At 46.6% G+C, this 26,424-nt stretch overlaps 1 protein-coding gene across 8 annotated transcripts in view; it reads left to right on the forward strand.

Annotated features, from left to right (window-relative positions):
• HIVEP3 (HIVEP zinc finger 3) overlaps nt 1-25,760 on the forward strand; it is a 221,902-nt gene extending 196,142 nt beyond the window's left edge. For 4 of the 8 annotated variants that reach the window (XM_052699164.1, XM_052699165.1, XM_052699163.1 and 1 more), the window contains 4 exons: nt 3,386-3,561; nt 11,033-11,131; nt 16,974-18,019; nt 20,320-25,760. In XM_052699164.1, coding sequence (XP_052555124.1) covers nt 3,386-3,561; nt 11,033-11,131; nt 16,974-18,019; nt 20,320-21,096 — 2,098 coding nt within the window. In that variant the 3' untranslated portion in view covers nt 21,097-25,760. Of the gene's footprint in view, nt 1-3,385; nt 3,562-11,032; nt 11,132-16,973; nt 18,020-18,633; nt 19,796-20,319 lie in introns of all 8 variants that reach the window. The other 4 variants (XR_008210281.1, XR_008210282.1, XR_008210280.1 and 1 more) reach the window with 4 other exon arrangements.
• Nucleotides 25,761-26,424: the final 664 nt, after the last annotated feature.

Here is a 26,424-nt window from a genome sequence, read left to right on the forward strand (position 1 = left end):
AGAATCAGCTGGGGGTGTTCTGTACCACTGAGCTTAAAATGTTGGATACTGGCAAAGTCGAGGTGCCTGACTGGCAAATAACATCAGTTACTTGTTGTGCCGAGGCAAAATGACACTGACAGAGACCTTCCAGGGCAAGGAGAGCTCCTGGTGGCTGCAGGAAGCAGGAGTGATTCAGCCCAGCTGTGTCTGGAGCAATGGGTCCCCCCAAAACCTTCCAACCACCAACACTTCCTTCCCCTTCAGCTTTCCAACCTTTGTCGTGTGGTTTTCAGCCACATGAAGACTTTTGGATGTAGCTCACAGCACTGAGAAAAAAAATGTATATAGGAAAAAGAAGTGTCTGTGGCTAAAAAGGATAGCCAGATATTTGCAGCAGCAAATAGTAAAACCTAGACCTCCTAAAACTTGCAAGGGAATAAATACTTGATGGTTTTAGGTTTCAGCTAAGTTCAAGGGAATGAGTTAAGGCAAAATTTGATGTAGTTTGATGTTATCCCAACTCCTGACAGCTGCTGGGGCCGCCTGGTCTCTGGTATGGGAGGCAGTGCCATGGCTGTGCCAGTCCCCTTTGCCCCAAGAAGTGTCTGCAGTGGTTGCAGGAAGCTCAACACGTGTGCATTTGCTGGCAGAGCACAGCAAATGAGCTTTCAAAAAGTGCACGAAATAACAGAATTTTCTTCCTTTCAGCGTGTCTGTTTCAAAGAGCTATTTCCAAATTAGTCTCCGAGCTCGTAATGACCAGTTAGCCTCCTGGGTTTCAAATCATCTCAGCATTAGATTGGAGCCGTGGCACCATAGGAGGTTTAAGTTGCTAACTGCAGGATTATGAATTCCACAATGCTCTAGAAGAGAAGCACAGATTTGCTGACACAAACTCCAACTGTGGATATCAGAGGGATCCGGTTACAGCACACGCAATGGAGCAGGAAGGTCCCTTGTCCAGGGTAAAATCTTCACGTGAAACGAGCTGTCATTGATTTGTTGTTCTGATGCAAATCATATGAGCGTATGAGATCCGCAGAGAAACCAGCTTCATATTGAAGCAATTATCTCCATAAACATATCACAGCCTCCAGTGCAGACAGATGGCGTTTGCAGCAGTCCCTGCGTTATGGCAGCCTCACCTGCCTTGTTTCTCCCCATTTGGTTCGGTGTTTCTTTCTATCACCTTTCCTTCTCTGCTTCTCTGCTCCATGAGATGTAGAAAAATGTCTGCACTGAAGGATGGCTCAGATAAACTGCAGGGTAATTTCAGATTAAATCACATGTCACTTTTTATCCAGGGAAAGCCAGCCCTGATAGCTTTAATGAGGCCGACAGAGGGACTGCTGGACACAAAGGGCTTCTTAGAGGTTTCCATGTGAGAGTGTAATTAAGGGTAGTGCAAGTACAAGGCTGATAAAGGTGCAGTTTCATTTTTCAAATTACCAGCACAGTGACAGAAAGAAAGGAGGGGCGGGAGGAAGCCTGAAACATGAGTTGGAACAGAAGGATCAGGATTCCTATGTCCCTTTTGTTGCTTTCCCATTAAATCACTGACTGAAGGAGGGCCATTGGCCACCCTGGGCCATTAATCACAGGTACACTGAAAGAAGCAGGGAGGTTGGCCACCCTTGGCCATTAACTATGAATGAAGGAGGGCCATTGGCCACTCTTAGCCATTAATTACAGGTACCTTGAATGAAGTGGAGCCATTGGCCACTCTTGGCCATTAATTATGGGTACCCTGAATAAAGCAGGGCCGTTGGCCACTCCTCTTAGCCATTAATTATGGGTATCCTTGTATCCGTAAGGTTAAGTGGTGAGAGCTGGACAGGGCTGGAGGCTGTGTGTGCCCCTCAGACACCAGCTCAGTCTCTCCTGACCACCTACCAAGAACCTTGCTCCAAGGTCTGTTTGGTGGAATAGAAGTTACCTCTGTGCTTCCTAATGAATGGAATGAAATGGGGCCAAGGACACGTGCTTTCTGCCTGGGTAGGAGATGAAAAGGTTCATGCAGTGTGACCTTGCTTTAAAAGTTTCTTGCTTGTGGGTAACTGCACCGTGGTTTCTTGGATGCACGCTGTGCATACCGTACTGCTGTCACCATCTCATCTCAGGGCCAGATTCATGATCTTTGTGTATATTTTACTCCTTTTTAAATGATAGTAGCCTTTTTTTTTTCTTTTTCTTTATGAACATGTTATTTTTTTTAAAGCCACACCTACATATTTAAGCACTTGAGCATACCTCGTACTTTGTGCTGCTGTTCCTATTCAGTTTCTCTCCAGAGCAGATGCTGTTCTCTCCCCGTCCTGGTTTGGAATAGACTTTATCAAATGCTGGAAAGTGGCTGACATTGCTGCGTGTCTTTGGGTCCCCTATTACAACGCTCTGGAAGGTCTCGTTTCCAAGTGTGGATGTTCAGGGCTTTTGGAAGACCAGATGTATTTCATATCGGATGGAAAAAAACAGGTTACAAGAAGTACCACACAACAATTTGGCCTTTTTGGGAGCCAGCTTTGTGTTATGTTCTTCTTGTGCTGCATGTAAGGAAATTACAGACTCCATTTGCTAAGCTGCAGGAGGCTAAATGATTGGTCTCACTTGCAAATATTTTTCAAACCTGTATCATGTGGCCTTCCCTATGTGCAAATACGTGGACAGAAAATAAATGAATTTATAATGTGAAGGAAGGATGGGCGATTTGGGTAAATCCAAGTCATGATATTGTGCCAAAGATAAGAGCCTTGAGACTGTGGTCATTTAGAGTATGATATAGGTTTTACAAGCAGTATTTTCTTGCATTGTGTCCATTCTGGGTGTCCTTCCTTTATTTTAGCAAGAGCTGTAGTGCAGGTATCTTATTTTATGCCAGGTGCATTGTGGCGCTGTCGTTGTTTCCAATGGCATTTGCTGTTGTCCCAGTGGATGTGAAGGCTGTGTCACAAGAGGTCGATCTGGGATGTGTTCCTCAGTTCATTGCAGAGGATAGTGACACTGTGCATATTTTAAAGCACAGCACAGCTGAGAGAGATGATTCAGGCCACTGGGTTGGACTGCAACGTATTATTCAGTCTGTTATGAGTGCTTTGTATTTGAGGATGGGGAAGATCAGGACATTTGGGTGATCCTGTGACTTGACCTCAGGCTTTGGGCTATTTCTCTGTACAGAGGAAGACATAAGACATTAGAAACACGTTCCAGAAGAGGAAGAAGTCCTCTGGACAAAGGATATTTTGTGTTTAGCCTAATTACCCAGAGCTAGCAAATGGTAAATGAGACCGGTGGTGTCAATGACATGTTAAATTAACCCAGGAAAGTTGTGAATACTTTTGAGGTGGGAATATTCTTTTTTTTTTTTTTTTTTTTTTTTTATTATCATGACACCTGTTGCTCATAGGTACAAATCAAACGAAGAGTATGTGTATGTGCGAGGCCGTGGAAGAGGGAAGTATGTATGTGAGGAGTGTGGAATTCGCTGCAAGAAACCCAGCATGCTGAAGAAACACATTCGCACGCACACAGACGTCAGGCCATATGTCTGCAAGTACTGTAACTTTGCTTTTAAAACCAAAGGTAAGAGACAGTCAGCTCCTAGCTCCTCTACTCAGTGTGTTGACTTCATGGGATGCTTGCAAAGGGAAGGGAACGCCTTCCCGGGGCTGGAAAACCCCATGAGGCAGAGGGAGGGGGATGAGGGAGTCCAAAATGGGCTGGAATTACCCAACAGGACCAGCCCTGAATCTGATGCGCGTCCCGAGTCTCCTCCATCCTCTTGGTGTTTTTTAAAGGAGAAAATTGAAAGCGCAGCTTTGCTGCCAGGGATTTGTGAACAAAACCACCCCAGAATGAGGACGAGCTGCTGGGTCCCTGGGCGAGCGCCTGGAGTCTGGAACTGGGTGGCTTTGTATGCTCGTGCTCTCGAGATCGGTATTTGCGCTGCACATTTTCATCCTTGGCAGTTGCATGCAACTTCAGCATTTTCTATATCATATGAGCAGACCTTTTCTCTAAAGACCTCCATCCCAGGTCATCTAGTCATTAGTGACCCACAGCCTCACTGCCTCCAGCTGTTCTTCGCAAGCAGCCTCCATCATTGCCTCAGACCTTGTGCAAGTAGAACATGTCAGGAACATGCATAATAGCATGTGAAAAGAATGAAAGTATTTTCCCATGGACTTTGGGGAAAGTTGTCAAAAGTTCCGGAAGGGCCCAAATCCTTTGACCTCTCATAAGAGTCTGGCAAAAAAAAAGAAAGAAAGCAAGAGTCTGGCTTTCACGGTTCTGCTCTCCATCTTTGGTTGTATTGAGTCTTGCAATAAAGATGCTGAGTTTGGTGTCTCGCTCATAGCTCGACCTAAGTACAAAATGCCCATCATCTCTAGCTCCATCCTTTCAAATCTCAGAAAACTGCAGAGCTGGCAGAGTTGATTTCTCAAGAATAGCATCCCAGAACCCCCCCTGCTACCCGAGAAAGAGGCACAGCAAAACATGGGAGGAGGCCTTGGTGCTGCATAGGCTGTGTCATGACTGCTGGCCCAGAAGTGCCATTGGTGGCCATGTCTATGCCTCAGTGCTAAAAAAGTGATCCTGCCGCTGGGTGAATCACTGGGGCCGTGCCCAGGGCTGGAGGTTAAGTTGTGGGGGATTTCTGGGTAACAACATGTTGGAAATCAACAAGCGTATGTGGGCATGGGGAAGTGATACCATGATTGAGGCCAAATTCTTGTCAGACACAAGCAGCAGATCCAAGCCGTGGTTCTTCCTCTCCTTCCCCACCTGGAGCTCTCTCTGATCCATTTTCTTTCTCTATCCCTCTTGCTTTGGTTCCTTTGTTCCGAGGTTTTCCTTTGAGAGGTGAATCTGTTCAACCTCTCCCATCACTTCACCTTGCTTTCCATCATGCTTCCGTTAGGCCTTTGTTCAGGGTGACGACTCCATCCTTTCCACCATCTCTCTTGCTGCTTTGCTCTCCATCTCTGCTGCCTTGAAGCACACCTGCAAATAGATGCTTGCCTCCAAAGATTTCCCTTCTTCAGTTTACTGGGGAAGGCAGCATGGGAATGCTTCCTTCCAAAATCAATTTGCTCTGGGATTTCAATGCAAAACTATCCATTTGCATATGGATGCATGAGGGGGGCAGAATTTACTGGGATGAGCGATTTTAGGACAAATGGTTGCATGGTGGTAACTTGGAATTGCATGAACATGGCTCCTTGTTGGGGGGGGGGAGAAGGCTGACAGTCAGAGCCCTGCAGGCATGCTCATACTGCACATAACTTTGCAGCACTTGTATAAAATCTGTTTGCTTTGGTGATGGGAACATAAGGACCTTTGAAACTCTTATTGGAGAGCAAGGAAAAAAAAAAATCATCCCTGTGTGCTGATAACATCATCAATTAAAGCCCAGTTGCAGAATTGTTGCAGTTGGTGATGGTGCCTTAAACAGAGGTCTGGTTTGCAGAACTAGAGGTTTCACAGCTCATTTTGCAGACGTCTAGAAGAAGTTGGTTGGGGCCCTGATTCATTAGGATCCCCCTTCCTGGTGGGCAGTTTTGCAACCACAGTTAATTGCAGAATGGAGAAGCTGGAGCTCTTGCTACCGGACTGCACTTGCAGAAATATAAGCTGAGCTGAAGCTCTTTTAGAAATCAGCTTCCCAAGGTTAATTTTAGCATTCAGTGTAAACTCAAGGGGAATATCTATGGGACTGTCTTCATTTTGGCTGTGGTAGATCTCTCCAGCATGATCTAATGCTCGAAGTTCTCATCTAGGCTGGAAGCAATTTAATGTTGTTTTTTTTTTTTAGTTTTTAATTATTATAATTTTCATGAGGATCCTTATCTGGTTAAAATGTGCCCCTCTCTCCCTTGAAATTCCATAGTTATGTTCCAAGAGCTGGGAAAACTTTTTGCAAAACAGTGAGCTTTCAGTATTTCCCCCTGTTCACTAATTATGCTGTTTGTCTGCTTTTTGTGCATCTCTTTCATTGCAAACAGAGCTGTTCCTCCGAGTTACAGAGCTGCAGGGAAATGTTGTTTTATTTTTTTTAAAATATATTATTATTATTATTATTTTAAAGCAATGCTATGAGATTATATATATATATATATATATATAATTTTTTTTTTTCCTGTTCCCTCAGTTGATGGAAATAGCAGCCTTGGAAATTTGGTTTGTAATTTGGTTTGATTTTACATTTCTGGATGAGATATCAACATGCCTCTTTAATGAGGTGTCTCTACTCCACTCCGTAGCAGTGCTCTCCTATGAGGTTTGATGCTGTGGCCTCAGAGAGGTTGTTTAAAGCAATTAGGCTGCTTCTTCATTGTTCCTTACCAGGGGAAGGTGCAGTCCAGCAGTTTTCCCATTGGGAATGACAAAGAGCCTCTACCTGGCCTTGTGTCCCTTCCCTTTCCCTTCCGTGGGTGACCCAGGGTTGGGGCAATGCTGAATTTCCCACCCTGTGCACACACTGTCCTCTCCCACAGCCGTTGTTTGCTTTCAGACTCGCTGCACGTCTGGATTGCTTGATATTTCTTAAAATTTCTGGAAAAACCATGTGGAGCAGCAGACTGTGTCCACGTCTTTGTGCAGAGGTCAGAACGGACAGAGAGCTCTGCGTTCATGTAAGGAGTGTTGGCTGGAGATCCCCGTTTGACAGTCTGCTCCACTCCCAGCTCCCAGACGCCAGACTTCTTCGTGTCCTCAGCCACAGCCCTTAATAAATTAGCTCTCAGTTCCTTAAATCAGCACATGACAGGCACTGGGGTTATTGAACGTGCTAATGCATTGAATGCGTTACCCCTCAGCCCTTAAAGGCTGGGTTATGGCTGCTCGGTTTATTATTATTATTACTGCTGTGCAGACTCGGTGCTCTGCTAAGCTTCTCTGGAAACTCCAGAGCAGGTCCAACTGGCAGAAGGCTCCACAAGAATTAACTCAGCTAAAGCAGGGCAGAGCCACGGCCGCATTGCCAAGAATCCCCGCACTGACGCTGGGAACAGAGAAGGACCCATTGGTCCAAGCAGGAGGAGAAACACTGAGAAAAGGGCAAAAAATAAAAAATACATAATAGAAATAAAAGGAGTGAAGGCTGAAAGTCAAATTCAAGTGAAATATTAAGCAGCTATTAAGCTTCCTTGGGAGAATGTGCGAATTCTCTTCATTTTGAAGCCCAGCCTTGGGACCCTTCTGGAAGATCAGTTGGCACAGGCTGATGCTCCAGAAGATGGCTGGCATTTCATAGCCTGTATCCATACAGGATGGATGCTCAATTCTCTCCTTTAATCTTTTAAGTCGATATAAAAAGATAACAACACCGTTTAAAAGAATTTTGAACCTTTTGCCCAAGAAGTGATCCAAATTAAAGCCCTTCTTCTTTGAGAGCCTCAGTGGGGGACATCATAGAATCGTAGAATTGTAGAATCATAGAATGGCTTGGGTTGAAAAGGACCTCAAGGATCACCAAGGATCAATACCAGACCAGGATGCCCAGGGCCCCATCCATCCTGGCCTTGAACACCTCCAAGGATGGGGCATTCACAGCCTCTATGGGCAATCATCTCCATACAGAGACCTGTGCACTATTTAAGTTGCACGCAAACCCTACTTTATCTGGTTTATCTGGGGTGAGGAGCACTGCCTGTTGCTTATCCTCTGGGTGTGAACATGTCTCACAGCAAAATGGGAGTTGCCAGTGATGGAATAGCCGTTGCTCTCCTTCCATACTATTTTGAAGGAAGGATATGAAAATAACTCAAGTCCTGGAAAGCAGTATCAGTGTCACAGAGTTGCCTTGGATGCCAAGGTCATGCTGTTGGGTATTTGTTGGAATTTATTGTTGTTAAATTGTTCACATTTAATAGGAGAAACAGAAAGCACGGTGTGTCCAATATGGACAAGTTAATTTTTTCCACGAATCTTAATGCTTCCGTCCCCTGATTTTTATTTTAACTCCACCACCTTTAAAATATCATAATGGATGTTCTGAAGAATTAATTTCCCTCTTTTAATTTTAATGGAAAATCACTTCTAGGCCCTCCTAAGCTGCTTTTGGAACAGCGCAGTTTTAGCTTTCTCAAAACAACACGAGCATTTAAGCTGCTTTAAGTCCAGAATAAGACCTCACAACAGCAGAAGAGCTCAAGCAGCCAGCAGCACATAGTTGTATGCAGGCGTAAGAGAGAGCCCATCCCTGTGCTGCTCCAGTGCAGCAGTGCTCGGGGTGGGGGGAGGCACCATCTGCACAGTTTCCCAAATTTATTTTGATATAATCAACAGATTTCAAATCTGAACCTCAGTAAGGATCACCCACTTGCTTAGGATTGGGTTTGACTGTTCTGCAGCCTAAACCCTCTCTGCTGGTTTCCCCGTTGTTCCTTCAGATATGTTTCCAGCTGTTTCCAAGGAAGCAATGTTATTATTATTATTTTGTTTTGAGTTAGGAACCAGCACTCAGCAAGGCAGCAACTAGCTGAGTCTTTCCTTTTAGGATCCATGTCCAGCTCTCACTTGGGCAAAAGTGTTGATTTTACTGGAAATGTGCTGAAGGACATTTAATTAAAGGGTCCTAAAACACAAACTGTTGGAAGAACCCCGATAAGATAAATATTATCCTCCTCCAAATTGCTCCCAAGATGATAACTTTGCTTCTTGCTTTAAAGCAGCTTCCAGCTTTTAGCTTCCGTGAAATGATGCAAACGGAGCTCAGATGGGAGTCCACCCCCCGAGCCTCCCTTCCCATGAAGGCAAGCAGCTTTCCCAACGTTGTGGGACTCTGTGCAGGGAGATGCCCCCACCTGAGGGGCTGCCATAGACAGCTCTGCACCCTCACCCTTCCCATTGGTGTGTGGGCATTGCCCATAATAACCCAGCAAGAATGAAAAGAGAGGGGAAGAGCGGAGTAGAAAGTAGTAGAAGGGGAACACAAAGCAACACTTGCAATGAGCTGCTCTTTGGGATTTGGCACACATTCACCTGCACAGGGATTTTTAGTGGGTTTTTTTTCTTCTTCTTTTAGTGTCGTTTTGCTCAAAGCATTATATCCCCCTGAATAACTCATGCTTTGCCCTGACAAATCCAGATGTACGTATCACAGTGGATTTATGAGCTTGACAAGCTTATGTCTGAAGATGTGCTTGGTGGGCCTCCCCCAGCCGTGCTTCCCACTGTTCCTGGGGTAGCACAGCATGACCAGCTCCCCCAGCTCCCACCAAGCTCTTGCTGGGGTTTATTTACTACATGTGCCAACCAGTCAGATATTTTGCTGCAGCACTGAGCAAAAATGGGTCATTTTTGGCAGCGAGATGCAATGCGTGGTGATGGACAGGCAGTAGCAGGGTCTGATTGCAGCAGGCTGAGTCAGATTGTCTTTTTGGTCGTTTGGTCCAAAATTAAATTCCAGCTCCATGAGGTCAAAATTTTGAACTCCTTGGATACTCCTTGGCACAACAGCTTTTCATTTACAAAAAATGGCCATTCACTGGAACCAGAGGCATCCGTGAGAATGCACTTATGTCCCTGTGGGTTGCTTTGGGCCCACAACAAAACTCTTGGTCCAAGTCAGAGAAAAAGCTCCGAGCCAACACGTCTTCATCCTCACACCTGAGCGTCACACTGCGGGGCTAAGAGTATGTTGGCATGAAGTTTTAAAATAATAAATCCCTCTTACTGAAGCTAAATTATTAAACACCCTTTTGGAGCAAGAATCATATCCTCATCCTAGATGGGTGCCAGATACAAGGATATAGAGTCAGCCTTTGTCCCTCTTCTTGGCTTTTCCTGTTGGAGCCATTCCATTTCCTATAAAAAAGGCAAAATAAGTGATTAGTGGGCTTGGTAGGTGGATGATTGTGGCACCCCTCTGAGCTGTGAGGGCATCACAGGTGCAGCTTACTTATTTATACTCACTTGAGCAGCACAAGAGGGGTTGGTAAAAGGCTTCCCTATGTCCCACCCAGCTCTGGGACCAGGTTACTGTGTAGTGCAGGAGACGACCTTTCATTTTTTTTCTTTCCTTTCCATCTATCTTCATTTTCCCCTTCCACGGAGGTTCAGTGCTTCCCTGGTGGATAAGTAGGGTTAATAACTGTCTAATTAACCTGCCTGCAGTTTGGGAGTTAGGATTAGAGAGCTTTTCCCCAGCCGTGTGCCTGTGGGTTATCCCAGCTCAGGGCAGCAGGGAGCATCCCACATCCCATACCCCCCTTGCATGGGCTGCTCTCCCCACCCCCAGCCCCAGGCAGCCTCATTAGTGTTCAGCAGGCTTGCTCATGATGCCCAAAGTTGGTGCACAGGATTTGAGAGTACCTGTGGCTCCTGCTCTGGGAGCTGAGAGCTTTTCCTTACTGCTGCTTTGCTGCGTGGCAGCCCACCAGAGCCATCCCGTGCAGTTGTAGGGATGTGCATCTGCATTGCTTCTCTCCACACAGCTTCTCATGCACGTAGCCTTGAGTAAGTACTAGCATGGATCAAACTGCCCAGAAGCCAACCAAAGGCTCACTCCCCAGCCCAACAAACTGCTCCTCAGGATGGAAGTGGCATTTCCCAGCTGACTCCCCTAATTACTTTTATCTACAGTTGTATCCAGCTGTTCAGACAGAGGCAGGCAAGGGTCGTTCCAGAGTGGGCTGCTTTTTGTCCCCATTGCTGGCTTCTGGAGTGCTCATTTTGGTAGCACTGCTCTGCCCCAGACACGTCCCAAAGCTGGGACAGGGTGAGAGGTGTTACCACTGTGCTGCACTGGGGAGTGTCTTCCTCGTCCCTGCTTTCCTACAATTGTTCTCTGTTGCACCATCACTGACAGCAATCCAGGACCTTTCTTCCCCCCTGAAACCAGTGCATATCTGTGGTGGCTTATCAGGTGTTTAGTCTTGCAACATGGGATATCTGCACTGGATAGTGGCCTGGGAATAGTCAGAGAATCTCCTTATCTGGTTCAGAGCCAAATTATTAATATGCTACTGATGAGCTTGCAAAAAAAAAAAAAAAAAAAAAGGTTTAAAAAAGGCAAGTTGACCAAAATGTGTTTTCTGCTTGCTTTCAGGGAATCTGACTAAGCATATGAAGTCAAAAGCCCACAGCAAAAAATGTCAGGAGATGGGCGTGTTGGTATCTTCACTGGTGGATCTGGAAGCCGAAGAAGGTAAAATCCTTTACAGTCCCTTATATATAACTTTTGCCTCTGAGAAAGGGTAGTTCAAGCACAAGAGATGGGGTGGTTTTGCTCCTTCCAGCTTTGCATGGGGCTGTAACCTCTCCTTGTGCTGCTGCAAGCATGGCATTGTGGCTGATGGTTAAGAGATCAGTCCTGACCCCCTCATTAGGATCTGGAGCTGCAGTGCTGAGTGTGAGCAGATGCTTGTGCTGCTGCCCTGATGGTCCTGCCAAGGAGATGCCCCTCTGCAATATGGAAAGGAGCTCCAGGGAAGGACGTTTTCATCCATCTTGGAATGATAGAATCATTAAGGTTGGAAAAGATCACTAAGATCATCTAGTCCAACTCATTACCACCCTGCCCACTAAACCCTGTTCCACATCTTTGAGGGTCCTGCCCATCTGGCTGGTTGGATGACCCCAGAACACTCCAAATAGCCAGTGCAGACCCAGGGGACTCTGGCTGATTGGAGCAAACCTGGGCAGTGTCTGGAGGTGCAGACAGAAGCAGGATGATCCAGCTCCACTGCCCCACTACTGCATGCATCAATAAACCAGGGTGGGGACAGCTGCTTCCCTCATCGCCAGGTCATCGCTGTGTGTAGAATAAAGGTGAGCCACCCTAAAATGACTTGGACGTTTCTCAGAAGATAAAAAGCTGGCAGAACCAAAATAACATGATGCTTTGACATTTAGTGGCATTATTCTGAATGCTTTATGAGATACTTTTACCCTGTCTCACCTGCTCATTTCTTTCATCTGCTTCTGAGAGAACACAAAGTCTGTCCAAGGGCCTCTAACCCAGGAGCCTGGCTGTGCCGTGAAAAGCACACGTGATTCTCTCATTTAGTAATTTCTGCCCAGCTTTATAGTGGGATGTGCAGCCCCCAAAATGTAGCCTTGTGGGGAGGCTGGCCAACACTGGGCAGCAGCGAGGACTTCTGCCTCCTTCAGAAGCATTGAGGGAAAGGTGAGGAAGGTCTCCAGAAGAACATGGGGGAAATCTGATATGTCTGCTTGAGCCAGAAAAACAACTATTTTACCCCAATTATTGGAGGCTGTGGTCTGTCAGGTGCAAAGAGTCAGGCTATTCCCATTCTTTCCCTCCCATCTCACCCCAAACCATTCAGGTTCCTCAGTCCCCGGGATCTGGGGTCAACAATGGGTTAACATGAGCTCCATAAGGCACGTAGCACCACGGTTATTTTTATAAAGTGAGCATCAGCTGAGTGAGTTCTGGAGACAGTGCTGGAAGCCAGGGAATGTTAACTCTGCAGGAACAACAAACAGAGCTTATCGCCCTGCTCCCCTGCCGAGGTCGAGTCCATTCCAGGCTTTGTTGGGAAAGGGGCTGGTTCCTGGGATGTGGCACTGCCACACGCCTCCTGATCTGTAGGTAATTAAAAGTCATTAAGTGAGGTCCTGCAGTGGGAACTGCGTTGGCCCATGTGCTTTGTCCCCGCATTGGTTAATTAAGCAGTCTTGGGGCCATTTCCCAAAGTAAGCTGCAGGTCCTACGATGACCCTAGTTCAGGCCATTTATGTACCTCCCAAAAACTATTAAAGCATTGGCATCAGGGTGGCATGCTCAGCTTGCCAACCAGGATCCAGGGCTGCTACAGCACAGCTTCACCAGCCCAAGCCCCCATGGGCTCCTGGTATAGCAGCACTGCACCCTAGAGTCTCATCCAGGTTGGATGGGGCCCTGAGCAGCCTGGTCTGGTATTAAATGGGGAGGTTGGTGGCCCTGCTTGTGGCAGAGGGGTTGGAGATTCATAATCCTTGAGGTCTCTTCCAACCTGGACCATTCTGTGATTCAGACTGGATGCAGTCCTGGATGGCCATGGGATGAGGACATGGGAGAAATAAAGTGCCCCACTACACTTTCACTGGCATTTCCAGAGATTCCCACAGTGCCTTTCCCATCCTCTGTATCTCCTTTGCCCCCCTTTACCTTCTTAAAGCCATCTCATTCATGCAGCCAACAGTGTGCTGCCATGCTTCAAGGGGTGGTTCTCTTCCTGCTGAAATTTCTGGGCTCTTGGCTTTGGCCTGATTCTTTGGAGCAGCCTTTTGGCTGGATTGAGACACAGTGTGTTTAGCTGTGGCTTTTCTGCAGGAAGACATGGCCAAAAGGGAACCTAACTGAGGATTCCGAAGAAGCTGCCCTAAAGGAGAGCTTTTTGTCCTCTAGGACCCCCAGACCCTTCTCTGCAGGGCTGCTCTCAGTGAGTTCTTCTCCCAGTTCTTTTCCCAGTTCATTGAATAATAGAATGGCTTGCGTTGGAAGGGACCTCAAAGATCATTTAGTTCCAATCCCTTTCTCAATTCTCCTGTTCTTCTCCAAGTTCTCTTCCCAGTTCTCTCAGTTATTCTCGCATCCAGGCAGGGAGAAGAGAAAAGAGGTGCAGGAAGAATGAACTTCCTGAAGTGCAGAAAAAATGAACAAGTCTTTTACACTGAGGGTGGTGGTGAGGCACTGGAACAGGTTGCCCAGAGATGTAGGGGATGCCCCATCACTGGAGGCTACATCAGGCCCTGGGCAACCTGATGGAGCTGTGCATGTCCTTGTTCATTGCAGGGGAGTTGGATTAGATGATTTTAAAGGTCCCTTCCAACTCTAAGGACTCTCTGATTCTATAATTCTGAGTGTTGATTGCTTGTGCCTGAAAAGCAGCTATTATTTTAAACCTTTCCATTATAGTCAATTAGAACTAATGAATCAATCAATGGAGTGTGACTTTTGAAAACCTGCAGATCACAAGTCCTATTTAATTTCTGAGGACAGAGCTGTAAGAGCTTACTGTGCGAGTTTGGGGAGGCTTTGTTCCTTGTTTCATTCAGCCATTCCCCTCAGGCTCACCAAGGGACAGTGGCAAATAGGGTCAGATGAGGAGGATGAGCTGCTCTCAGCCTTTGGCCTCTCTCGTAGAACAGGGATGTAAAGCTGAGAGCTCAGCAGAAAGGCTGGAACCACCCGCTTGAGGATGTGATTTTTGGCCATCATCAAATCATTGGTCCCCAATGGCACATGGATACCAATGAGGAGATGTCCTGTGGAGGGACGGGAGCCCATGAGCTCCAGGACTCCTCGCCTTGTTGCTGTTGGCTGCACGGCAGCTTGCTGGAATGCATTTCACTGTCTGGACTTCATTGCATTATGCAAGAAACCCGTGTAATTTTAGAATTACAAAAAATATACAGTCCCCGTTTCCTCCCATTGATGGAGACCTCTTGTGTTTGTGTAAAGGGGACCATCTGCCAGGGAGGAATGCATAAAGGTGAAAGCAGAAGGCACAGTTGTCAGCAGAGTGTTTCCGTTCTCTCCTCCCATCTTTTTCACCTGGTTAAATTTAACACCAAACCCTTGCTGAAATTTCAAATATTCGGGAAGCCCTTTGCTGATAAATGCCAAGCAAATCCCAAATAAAACAGCTGAGAAGGTGGCCAGAAAATCATATTTGGTACTGTAATCATTGGAGGTATATGGATGGATGAGAAAAGAGCAGAGAAATGACAGAACAGCAAGGAGGAATCGGAGATTGCAGCTGCAACACGGTGTGGTGGGTTGGAGATCGCCCTCCCATGTGGGCTCAGAGCAGAGCCGGCTGTTGAGGAGTTTAATTAAAGAAGTAAAAATGTGCCACAGCCCAGCCCAGGAAGAGTGCTGTGCTCCCCTCTGGGGGCATGCGGGGAGGGAGCAGCCGTTCCTACAGCTCCCTGGATTATTTTCAGCTTGAGCCGTATTTCACTTGATTGTTTTTCTTTCTATTTAAGGGGCAGGGGAAAGAAGGGGGTGTGACTATAAAAGGAGATTGGAGCATAATTCTTCACTGTTGTATTGGTTTGGCTTGGTGTGACAGCACCAGACTTGTGCAATACCGTGAGGGTAACGCAGATGTAATGAAACAACGTGCAGCGTCCTACGTGCCATCAGTGGGGCAGTTTTTCTCTTCCCTCTCTGTGTTCTCCTGATGTGCCCTTGCTCTCCCCAGCCGCTCAGCAGAATGTTTTTCTGCTGCAGAAATCCACGTCTGAGCTCTCTGTGGAGCCTGCGAGGATCCTGCAGCACCGTCCCTTTGGGATGCCCCGGGGCTCTCTGAGCTGTTCCCCCCTGTGGGAAATACAAACAACACCCCAGTGCAGAGCTGGCTTTGCATTTCCCTCCCCCTGTCCTTCTGACCTTGCTGTCTGTGCGACTGAGGCCAAAACAAGGAGACCACACAGGAGACAGCAGCAGGGCTAGGGCTGTTCTGTCCTTCCCTACGCATGTGGATGTCGACCCCACAGACCAGGACAGTGATAGCTCATAGCTCTGGTACCGAGCTGCTTTCCCTTTCCAGGCAAGAAATATGCACGGGAGAATGAGTCTTTTTGGAATAATATTTGTTCTGAAGTCAGCTCCTCTGGGAGTTTGCACATAACCCAGTGCTGGATCCCGGGCCCAGCAAAGCCCATCATTATACAAGCATTGCACAATACTTGGTGGAGAGCTGCTAAATACATGTCTTGTTCCACTGATATCTGAGGGTTGCCAAATACTTCGTGAGCATTTACCAGTAAGGTCCTGTTATTCAGAGTAAGCTGAATTAGGCATTTATCCACAGATCTGAGGGACTTCTCCCTGTGTGGCCACGTTCCTCCTGCAAGCCACCAGGTGTGGTCCAGCTCTGCGCTGAATCCCTGGAGCCTCCCCTTGGCTCATCCTGCTGATGGCAGCCCTACATGGAAAACTTCAGTTTGGAGAAGAGCAGCATCTTATGCTGAACAGGGCGGGGGGGAGAAGAAGCCAGCAGTGCTGCAGTTAGTACAAGTGTCAAAGCAACATTGCCCTTGCACAGCTGGGGAGCAAGCGTGCCTCAGCAGCACAGCACCCATCTCCTTGGTGCCTGGCTAATGCACGCTTTGAGGAAGTGGTGTTTTATGGGCCCCTCCAGAGCAGTGGGGACTGGTGGAAAGTCTCTGTCAGTGCCACTTTGTTGAGCTATAGTGACATCCAGTGGCTGTTCCCAACGGACCTCTGCAGGCTGAGTTTTTGTTTATCCAGCCCTGCTGCACATCTGGCGTGGGAAATGCAGGTTTTCTCAGTGCAGAGCAGAGGATGAGCCAGCAGCTTGCTACTGACCTCATAAAGCGTCTGCTGGCTCTTTGAGCAGAAGAGAGCTACTCTGTGGGCTATGGGATACTCTATGGGATACTGTATTTTAAATTCTTCACAATTTGCTTTCTTAGATATTCCGTGGTTTACGATCTCTTATTACCAAAGCATCCCAGATAGATTTGATCAAAATAAGGGAAAAACCACTGAGATTCTTTCTTTTTTAATTAAAGCCCTGTCTTGCTAATACTTAAATGTTACATAATTTAGACAGGACAGACCTGACATATTGGCAGATTGTGTTTTGGTAGCTGTGAATGTTATATGGGCACCACTGCAACAAACAGTGGTAAAAAGCACATCAAAGGATGATGGTGCTGCTGATATCCATGTCTAGTAAAGACCTTTCTCTGTGTTCCTGAAGGAGCAGAGGCTGTGTGATGGTGTACAGCAGTAGTAGGGGCTGATGGCAGAGTGCTGGCACAGAAATGGTTGGGCATAAAATTTGAGCAGAGCAGTAATGGGATCTTAATGGTGGGATTCATGGGTTGAAGACAATGAAACCACCAGGGGGAGAGCTGGAGCGGAGGACAAGGCTGAAGTACAAGGCGATTAATCAAGGAAATAACTGGGTCTTCTTTCCTTTTTTCCCATGAGTTCTTTGGAGCAGGTTTAGCACAAACCCACCTCTGTTTGTCTTACACTTCTTGTTTCGTGTTTGTCTGTCTTGCAGGAACCAGTGAAGACCTATTCCAGGACTCTGAGGGGCGGGAGGGATCCGAGCCTATTGAGGAACACCAGTTTTCAGACCTAGAGGAATCTGACGACGATGATGACAATGAAGATGATGAAGACGAGGAGGAAGAGGAGAGCCAAGATGAACCACCTTTAAAGCTGCCGGAAGCCAAACACCCCGCCCCACTGATGCACTCTTCAGGTGGCTCTCCAGCTTCTCAAGAGGAAAGCACAGAAGCAGCATCGTCCTTAGCCCAAGAAACTGCTTCCAGCAGCCAAAAAGTCAGTGAAGGCCAGCAGGGCTCCTCCTGCGGGCTGGAAACCAGGTGGTCAGCAGACAGCAGCGACATCGCCGTGTGCCACAGCACCCTGAGTCTCCACAGACCGGCTCTGACTTCCACCGAACAATTGGCTTCCGCTGAAAGAGAGTCTGTCACCAGGCCACCCATGTCCCTAGCCATGGAACTGTCAGCCTCAAAAGACACCTCCCCAAGGAAAAGGTGGTCTCCGAGCCAGGACTCCAGCAGAGCTGGCGGCAGCAGCAGACCAATGCTAGCGAGAAAGCACCTGTTAACCAAAAACGAAACTTCACCCAAACGGTTTTCACCCACCGGGGAAATGTCTCCTCTGAGGTGCCTGTCCCCAGGGAGGGGGCTGTCCCCATGTCCACGTGTCTCTCCCAGGAGGGAGGCATCCCCCCTGCGGTGCGTGTCGCCGAGGCTCGAGCTGTCGCCCAGCAGGCATCTGTCCCCCAGGAGAGAGCTGTCCTCTAGAGCGTACCTTCCTCCGGAGGGAGAGGCCTCATCTCCCAGCAGAGAGATGCCATCGGGCAGGTATTTATCGCTGAAGAAAACCTTGGCCCCGAGCTGCTCTGAGGCACCCAGGTACTCATCCCCTGGCAAGGAGGACGCGCCTGGGACGAGCAGATCAGCAGCAGATGACAAAATTCAAAGCTCATATCAAGCCCAGCATGGAGTATTATCTTCAATGCCTCTACCTCACAGGTTCTTTGGCAAAAATGTACAGCTCTATGAATCCAAGCTGGTAAGTCCAAGCCCCCTCTTTCCCCTTCGTACGTGCTGTGGTGTGATTTTAATTGAGTGTTGCAATGCAGAAGTGCAAAGTGACTGTAAATGTAAACACAGGGAAAAGTGAGAGCGAGCACAAAGGGTTTGCACCTGTTGGCCTGCCCATCTCAGCTGAGGGGAAACGAAGTTGTCTCCTCTTCAACTCAAAGCAGCTCACCCTGACCAACCCATTCTTGCTCTTCCTGCTGACACAAGCACTAAGGATGTGCACTTAATAAAACTTGTCAAAGTTTTAAAGAGATCTTTTTCTTGGGAGTTTCAGACCCATTTCTTAGATTTCACCATTTAAAGTGAAACTCTACTCATTTTGCTATTGTCAGTGTCCTGAACCAGATTTGGGCTAGCCAAGGGTCTCTCACACCTTGATGCTTTCTCCTGGGCTACATAGGCATGCAGCCCACTGTTAGATGAACTGCTGAGGAATGTTGGTTTGGACATCTCTGGTTCTATCTCACCTCTCCAGCAGAGAGAGGTTCTTCCCACTGCATCCAGAATATCATTTAATCTCTCTGTTGGACATGTCACATCCTATGGGTAAGAGAAAATTGCCTGTTACTCCCACTGCTACAGGCAAATTAGACATTGGGTCTTGTGGAGCGCTGAGAGATCTCCCATTCCTGCTGAGGTGCCTGGCTCTCCCGTAATTTGTGCTGATGAACATGAGATCCTGCCCTGGAGGACTCATCACAAAGATGATGACTCAGGTGTTCCCCAAAAAAGCCCCGTTGCACCATTTGCCTTTCTATCATGTCCAGAACAGTGGATCATCTCTTGGTGCTGCCTCCCTTCTGTTTCCCTCTATGAGTGTTTGCCTTACTTTCCCAGAGACCATCAGTTATTTTAGGCCCAAATTTTTGCCCACTTGAACGCTATTTCCTTAGTTCTCAACTGCCTTTTGGGGTGAACCTCAGGGCTGTGAAAACCACATTCCTTTTGCTCTGAAACATCTGCTAGGAAAACTACTCACCGGTGTCCTCTAAGCTCCCTAGGTGCCCAAAGGAGGCAGTAGCACCTATTCCTGCTTACCTGCCCAATCTCACCTTTTTACTTACTCTAACTTACCTTTCTGCTCATTGTTCTGCTTCTTTCAGAGCTGGGTTCATCAGATCCCCATCAGTCCCCCTGTGCTCCAAACTAGTGTCCTTTGTGGGAATGGTATTCGTCATTTAAAAATGTAAAAATGATCTTAGCTGGGGCATAAGGCTTTTGTGCAGATCTGTGCATTGGGTCTCACTGTGGCTGTGCCTCTTCCCAAAGGCTCCTGCTACAGCTCATCTCTCCCCTTGTTTGCTGTTGCACCAGAGGGATTTACTTGGGGTTTCCCAGCATCCCTACAGCAGTTCTGCCAAAACTTTGTGTGGATAAGTGTCATTGAGTAAGCATTGGGGCTGGTAAATGCTGACTAACTCATTGCTTCCACCTTCTGTGGCTCTTGTTTTCTTCCTTTCTCTTTTGCTGCCTTCCTCTGCTGCCTTATCACAGAGATCCAGCTTGCAGGTCAGGCAGTTTTCCATAGCTCCACAAAGGATTCCTCCAGTGTATCCTTAAATCTCATAACCCCATCTTTACAGAAAATTTATTTCATTTTCTGTTGCTTCCTCTTTCTGGGAGCTCTGTTTAGGGGTTTAGTTATAACCTCATCACTAATTAATCCATTTCTGTTTAGCCACATATCTCTCCATGATGTACATTAGGAAACTATGTGAAGCACCGGTTGGAGAAAAAGGAAAAGGTAAATTGGTAGGGTGCTAACCTTGATTTCTGCAGACCACACCATGAGGGTGGTGGTGGGGACCTTTGATGGGAATGCTTTGTGCCAGACCAGAGTTAATGCTCTCAGTGCAAAATATCCTTGCATTTAGCAGCTGTGAGGATGTAACACTGTTTTAAGGAAAAACATGAAAAATGGGTAACAGTGGTTTGGGCACTGAGGTAATCCATGATAGAATGCAAGGATGCAAGGAGTGTTAACATCTTCTGATGGGATTTTGGAGGTGACTGATAATGACTGAACTCCTGGGCATGTGCTCCAACAGGCTGTGTGCCCGCTTGTACCCAGAAGGCAAACACTATGGGTTGTCTTGCTCCTATACCTTAAGGGTTTGGGAGCCCAAGCCATCCTAGATTGATTGATCTCTCACCAAATTAGAATAAAATGTGCACAGAATCAATCCTTACACTGAGCATTAATGATGCTAGTGCCGTACCTTATGCGTTGCTCTGATTCGGCCGTTTCTTCTTCCCCATTTGGTGCAGAAGATAGAACCCAGGAGCCCACCACGCTCACCCGGCACCATGCAGCCCATCTGCTTCAGACCTTTGCAGGCACCTCACGAAATTCACGCCCACAGCCGAGGAGAAGAGAATGTCTTCAGCCACCTCCCACTGCACTCGCAGCAGCTCTCAAGGACCCCGTACCCCATGATTCCCATTGGGGGCATCCAGATGGTCCAGGCCAGGCCAAGCGCCCATCCCAGCCTGGTGCCCAGCTCCATAATGTCCCTGCCAGGGGGACACTTTTCACCTGGTGGCAGTAGCTTTGAGGAGCCATGGGTGCCACGGGAACCTTCATCTGCATCAGTTTCCCCGGTGGCAAAAGTTTCCAAATACGCGCTGTTCCCAGAGCCTACAAGCAGCGAGTGCTTGGAGGAGAAAATGAGGACTAGTGAGCTTAAGCAAAAGCCAGACCCGGAGGAATACAGGGTAAAAGTGTTTGCTGAGCCCAGCCCTGCTGAACAACCAGGCCGCTCGGCATCCCCAGCCAACCCCAGCACCACCCGCCAGCCCTCTCCAAAGCCTTCGACGAGCGGGGACGACCCCTTGACTAACCCGGGCGAGAAGCAATGTGGCAGCTCGAGCAGCCCTTTGGAATCACCACACTGCACTTTCACCTCCGAGCTCCCATCTCCACCGCCGCCCCGCAGCCCGCAGCCCTCCGGAGAGCCCCACAGAGCCCCCAGGAGTCCCCACGCAGAGCCCGCAGGCGTAGGTCACGCTCAGACAGAGGCGGACGACAGCACGGGCAGTGCTTAAGCCCCCGCCATCTGTTCCACCTTTAGGCTTCCTATGTAAAATCAACAGACATTTTCAACACTATTTCCTTTAGTATAATCATCGCTGTACGAAGCACTCTAGTGAATGACCAAACCCATGGAAGTTTCCTGGTTTTCTTTGTCCCGGTCTGGTATTATCTCCACATGTATGCAGTTACTTGTGCCTTTTTCTATACCTTTTGTTGCTTGAAATGTACAAAAATGTTTGAGGCTGTGAATATTTTTTTAGAGTTTTTTGGAAAGGGGTTTGTTAGACCTTGTCTTTTTTGCCATTGAGGTGTGCGTTCTTATGGGCCTGAGAGATGCAGAAGGGAAAGGGTTAAGCATTTTAAGAGGAAGAAGATGCACTGAAAACAAAAACAAAAAGAAAAGAAAAACTTTTTTTTTTTAAATATTGATTCAATGATTAAAAAGAAAACCAAACCCTCACTCCTGTGTACAGAAGTTTATGATTCGTATTTATTACATGCTTTATTTAATTCTCGCAAAGTGCTTGTTGGTTTTTTTTCCTTGCATCCCTCTGATTGCCTATGGTTGTGCTTTAAACACTTGAGACTGCTTTACATTTGAGAAACGTGTTTACCCTGAACTTGTAAATGAAGCTAGCACTTCCTCAAGGAGGGGGAGGCTGTTCGCAGCGAGAGAAATTGTCGCTCCGAGAGGAAAGCTCATCGGGAACATCTCTCCCTCCTGCAGAACATCAAAGCACTTTTTTTTTTTTAATTCAAAAAAAAAAAAAAAGAAAGAAAAAAAAAAAAAAAAAGAAAAGAAAAAAAAAGGAACACACGAAAAGATATAAATTCTTCTTCAAAGATTTACCTGCAAGAAGGTAGGAATGTATGGCGTGGAGCCCAGTGCTGGGCTTCGTCCCTCCGTCCCCATCGCCGCGCCGGGCCCGGAGCCCTGTCCATGGTCCTGGAGCCCTTCAACCCCTGCCTCTAAGGGAGGCTCTCACCCCGCTGCCATTTCTCCTCCCTGGTTTTTAGGTGGTGGTTGAGCTGCTCCGTCCCATCCCGTGGGTTTGCTCCTTGAGCTTTAGATCCCTCAAGCTCCCTGGAGGAGTCTGTGCTCTGCTCGGTGACTCAGTGCTGTGTTTTCTTTGTATTTATTTATTTCAGCAGAACATGGCCGTGTCGCCCTCATTGAGCAGACGGGCCCTTTTGGGTGTTTTGGAAGGAAAAGTTACAGCGCTGAGTGCTTTGCAGTCAGCGTGTTCTGCACGCACGGTGACTTTTCCAAGAGCAGACTTTCCCCTCTGAGCTCCCGTTTCAGAGCATTGGCCCCGCTGCCCTCAGATACCAAATACAGAGATCGACGGAGTTGCTCCGTCCTTTGTGCTTTGAACCATGGCCGTTGGGTATGTGGCTGCCCGGTGGACAGCAGAGGGTTATCAGAAGGTTTTCTGATCTATGAAATCTGTACAGACCCCCCCCTTTTTTTTTTTTTTTTTTTTTTTTTTTTTTTAAATTTTGACAGCAACAAGAAAAAAAAAAAAAAAAAAGAGAGAGAGAGAAAGAGAAGATGATATAAATATTTAACCAGTGGTTCAGTTCTATCTTCTTTCAGAGCTGTTCCAGTTTATCGGGTACGTAATACACTTTTTAAAAAAATTTAAAAAAATAATAAAAAAAAAGAAATAAGAGAAAAAAAATGAATGAGAACATATTTCCTTGCCAGACTTGATGAGCTATGAACTGTTCCCGTTTCACGGGCAAATATTATAGATTTTTTTAATGATCTGTGACTTTTTTTTTTTTTTTTAATTTTAATTTTTATTTTTCGCTTTTCTTGTAAAGGGAGTTAAGTACAAAAGAAGATATCATGGAAATAGCATTAAGGCTGTGACACTGACCAAAACAATGTCTGGAAAGAACCCATGTCTACCCTAATCAGCACTTTTATTGAGTTCCCCTTCCATCTGCTTGGCTCCAAGCCTGATCCTTCCATACTCACTCAAGTTCCATGGCAGAGGCCAAGGCTACAAACCCATTTCAGCCCAGTGCCTCTGCTCAATGGAACTTTAGGCACCAGCTTCAATCCCTCCCGCCCATTAGAACAACACTGAAGTGTGATGATTCCCCTCTCTGCATCCATGACCCTAACCCTGACCCTAACCCTACCCCAAATTCAGCACTGGGTTCAGATTTCCTGGCTTTTGCCACCTTTTTCTGCCTTGTCACACTCTTAACATTATTCCAAGGTAGCTTTTTGTATTTAATTTTTTTAAAATATATATATACATACATATATATATATATATAGCAACTGTACATAAAGAAAAACAATGCAGCAGTTGTGCACTTGGCATCCTGGTTTCGTTTGGTGCATTTGACATGAGCTTTGGGCTAGATCAAATTTGCTCAGCTTTCTGTAATTGTATTTTAATCCTTGACCTGTTGGCACTTGGCACGGCTGTGGGTTTTTTTCTTCCTTCCGTCATTCTGAACAGAAGAAAAAGAAAAACAGAACAAAACCTAACAAAATCCAGAAACCCCTCAGCGCATTGTTGTTGTTGTTGTTGTTGTATTATTTTTTTTCATGATGATAACTTTTTTAAAGCTTTTCCAGAAGCTCCAGATGAGTTCTGCATCCCAGCTGCCTTTGGCTCAAAACCAGGGTGAGGAGGTGCAGGGGCTGTGCAGCAGCGATGCTCCATGGGTTGTGCCCTGCAGCCACAGAGCGGGTGCATGTGGGGACAGCCAAAAACTCAGGGGCAAGGTGAACAATCTCAGCCTGGTCCTGCTGCCCAGCGGGCACGATGGGGAGGCTGTGGCTGGGGTGACATGGTGCTTCACGCGATACCTAACAGGCGCAATATGGCCTATCCTAGGCAAAAAGAATAATAATAATAATAATAATAATAATAAATTAAAAAAATTGATATTTAAGGGCTACTAATCCCGCTGACAGCTCAGAGCTCTGCGGGAAGGGCACCAGCATCTCCGCCTGTGGGCAGGGCAGCATCCCAGAGCTGCCCCATCACAATGGGGGGACTCTGAGCGCTCTGGGTGCCCCCAGTGCTCTCACCCATGTGTGTTGGCACTGCACTGCACCTTATTGCAGGTCTGGAGCCCCCCGTTCCTGCTATTTCCTACCTGGAGCACCTGCTGTCCCTGCTGGCTGTTTCCTACCGCTGGCTTCTTGCTGGGTGAAAGCTTTTTGCACACCACAGTTTTTCACCTCTCTCTGGGTGTCCACTCTGTCTGCAAAGTGATCTGAGAAATTCAGATTTGCTTTCCGATGGGTGAGTTGGTTTCTGTGCAGGCACTTTGCAGAGGCAGGGAGCAGCACTATTTCTAAGAGAATGTATTAGTCACGCAAGTAGGCAAATGAAAAACCAAAGCTCAATCCTTGTTTTTCATCAGCAGGTGGAAATAAGCCCTCTGCTTTCCATCTGACAGAGCTCCTTAGTGCACAGCCAGCTGTCCCCGTGGCCCTGAGTGTGTTGCTCAATGGCAAGCAGTTGATCTCACATCCAAAAAATGATTTTGCAAGAAGATTTTGTCCCATAGCCTTAAGTAATTTCTTGAGGCCATTTTGTTGAGTATCTAGAGTCAACAGAGCACTCCTACATGGGCTTGTGCTGAAGCACTCCACAAATTCCCGTCACACTTTTGCTTGGAGTTCAGCCTGAGTTCCACTGCTTCTGTCAAGGTCAGAGTGATTTGCAGGACTTCCCCCCTCCCCCAATGGCCCCATCTTTGGAGGCAGCTCTCTGCCACCTCTGATTACACACAAGTTGTTGGCTGGGCATCCAGGGACTGCAGCAAGAAACCCTTTTGTTTGTGATGGTGTGGCCATGACTTTATGGTGCAAGGCTGGGGAAAGCATTTCCACACTTTCTTCTTAAGGGTGTCCATGAAGTCTCACTGCTGGTGGTGACAAATGCACCTTCTGTCCCCATCTCTGTGTTCATTGGGCTCCATCGGTTGGGTTTGCCTGAAGCCAGCACTCACTTCTACCTGGCTTTTGTTTCCAGCCCACAAAAACAACACCTGAACAAGCAATATACTTGATGGCGTGGAAATCATTACAGTTATTCCATGCTAAATCCTAAAGAATTTGATCTAGCCCCATTCTGTGTTCTTGGAGTATCCCTGGTTACGTGGGTTCATTATGTGCTTCTCTTTTTTTCTTTCTTTCCCCCCCGTATTTCCATCTGTTGCACAGTATTTACAAATAAAACCATATTGTAAATTATTTACAGAAAAAAAAAGAAAAAAAAATTAAAAATAAATCAGTCCTGATGGCATAAAGACCAATCTGTTTTCATTACTGAGATATGATGGCACTTACGATCACTTTAGTAAATGTAATGTAAAAATAATAATAATAATAATAATAATAATAATGTGTACTCAAATTTAATATACATGGTCTCATGTAAGATAAATATTTGCCTTTTTTTCTAAAAGGTGTATGTATTCTGTAAGTGGAATAGTCTGTAGAAAGTTTCTATATGTTCTTAAAATGGCAATACATTCCAAAAAGGTACTGTAAATATGTACAGCGTACAATGTAATTTGGTAGTTTTGCCTGTAAGTTTATTTTAACTCCAGTTTCTACACTTGCATCTTGCAACGTCTGTATGGTTATATCAGTGCAAAAAAAAAAAAACAAAAACAAAAAAAAAAACCAACAAAATGCAGGTAAAAGCACAGTCTGATGTATGAAAAAGAAAAAAAAAAAGACAAGAAAAACAAAAAAAAAACAAACAAAAAAAGCAACAAAAAAAAGATAAAAAGAAGAAGAAAAAATACTCAGTATTTGATGTTTGTGACTCCTATTGTAAATGACATCTGTACTGTGAATGAGAAGTTTTTACAAGTATAATATTGCCTTTACTACAGCTCAGATTGTCTGCTCAGTCTGAGCATATTTTTAAAAAAATAGCATGTTGGAATAAATTTTTAAATCCCAACATATTCCTGTTTGCATGGCTGGCAGTCTTTCATTTCCATCTTCTTTATCACAGTCTGAGACTTGGGTTGGAAGATGACAGAAGCAAATTCGGACGCCCGATTAAATTGCAAACCCCCATCCCTGCTGCACTGAGTGGTGCCCCATCCAAAATGCCACGCAGGCACTGCTGACATGTCAGAGAATCACAGGGTTGGAAATTTCCCTGCAGCAGTGATGCAAGGGCTGGATCCAGCTCAAAGCAATGGAACGCAGCGCTGGGTTGGGGTTTTTAAGTGGTGCCCCCAATCCTGGACGTCCTTTTGCCACCTCCTTACTGCGTCGTCACCAAGTTAAAAGTGCTGAGGATGCGATGCAGCCACCCCTGCCTCAGCTCCAGCAGGGGGGT

Source organism: Tympanuchus pallidicinctus, unplaced genomic scaffold (assembly GCF_026119805.1).
Source record: "Tympanuchus pallidicinctus isolate F22 unplaced genomic scaffold, pur_lepc_1.0 scaffold35, whole genome shotgun sequence".
NCBI classification, from domain to species: Eukaryota; Metazoa; Chordata; class Aves; order Galliformes; family Phasianidae; genus Tympanuchus; species Tympanuchus pallidicinctus.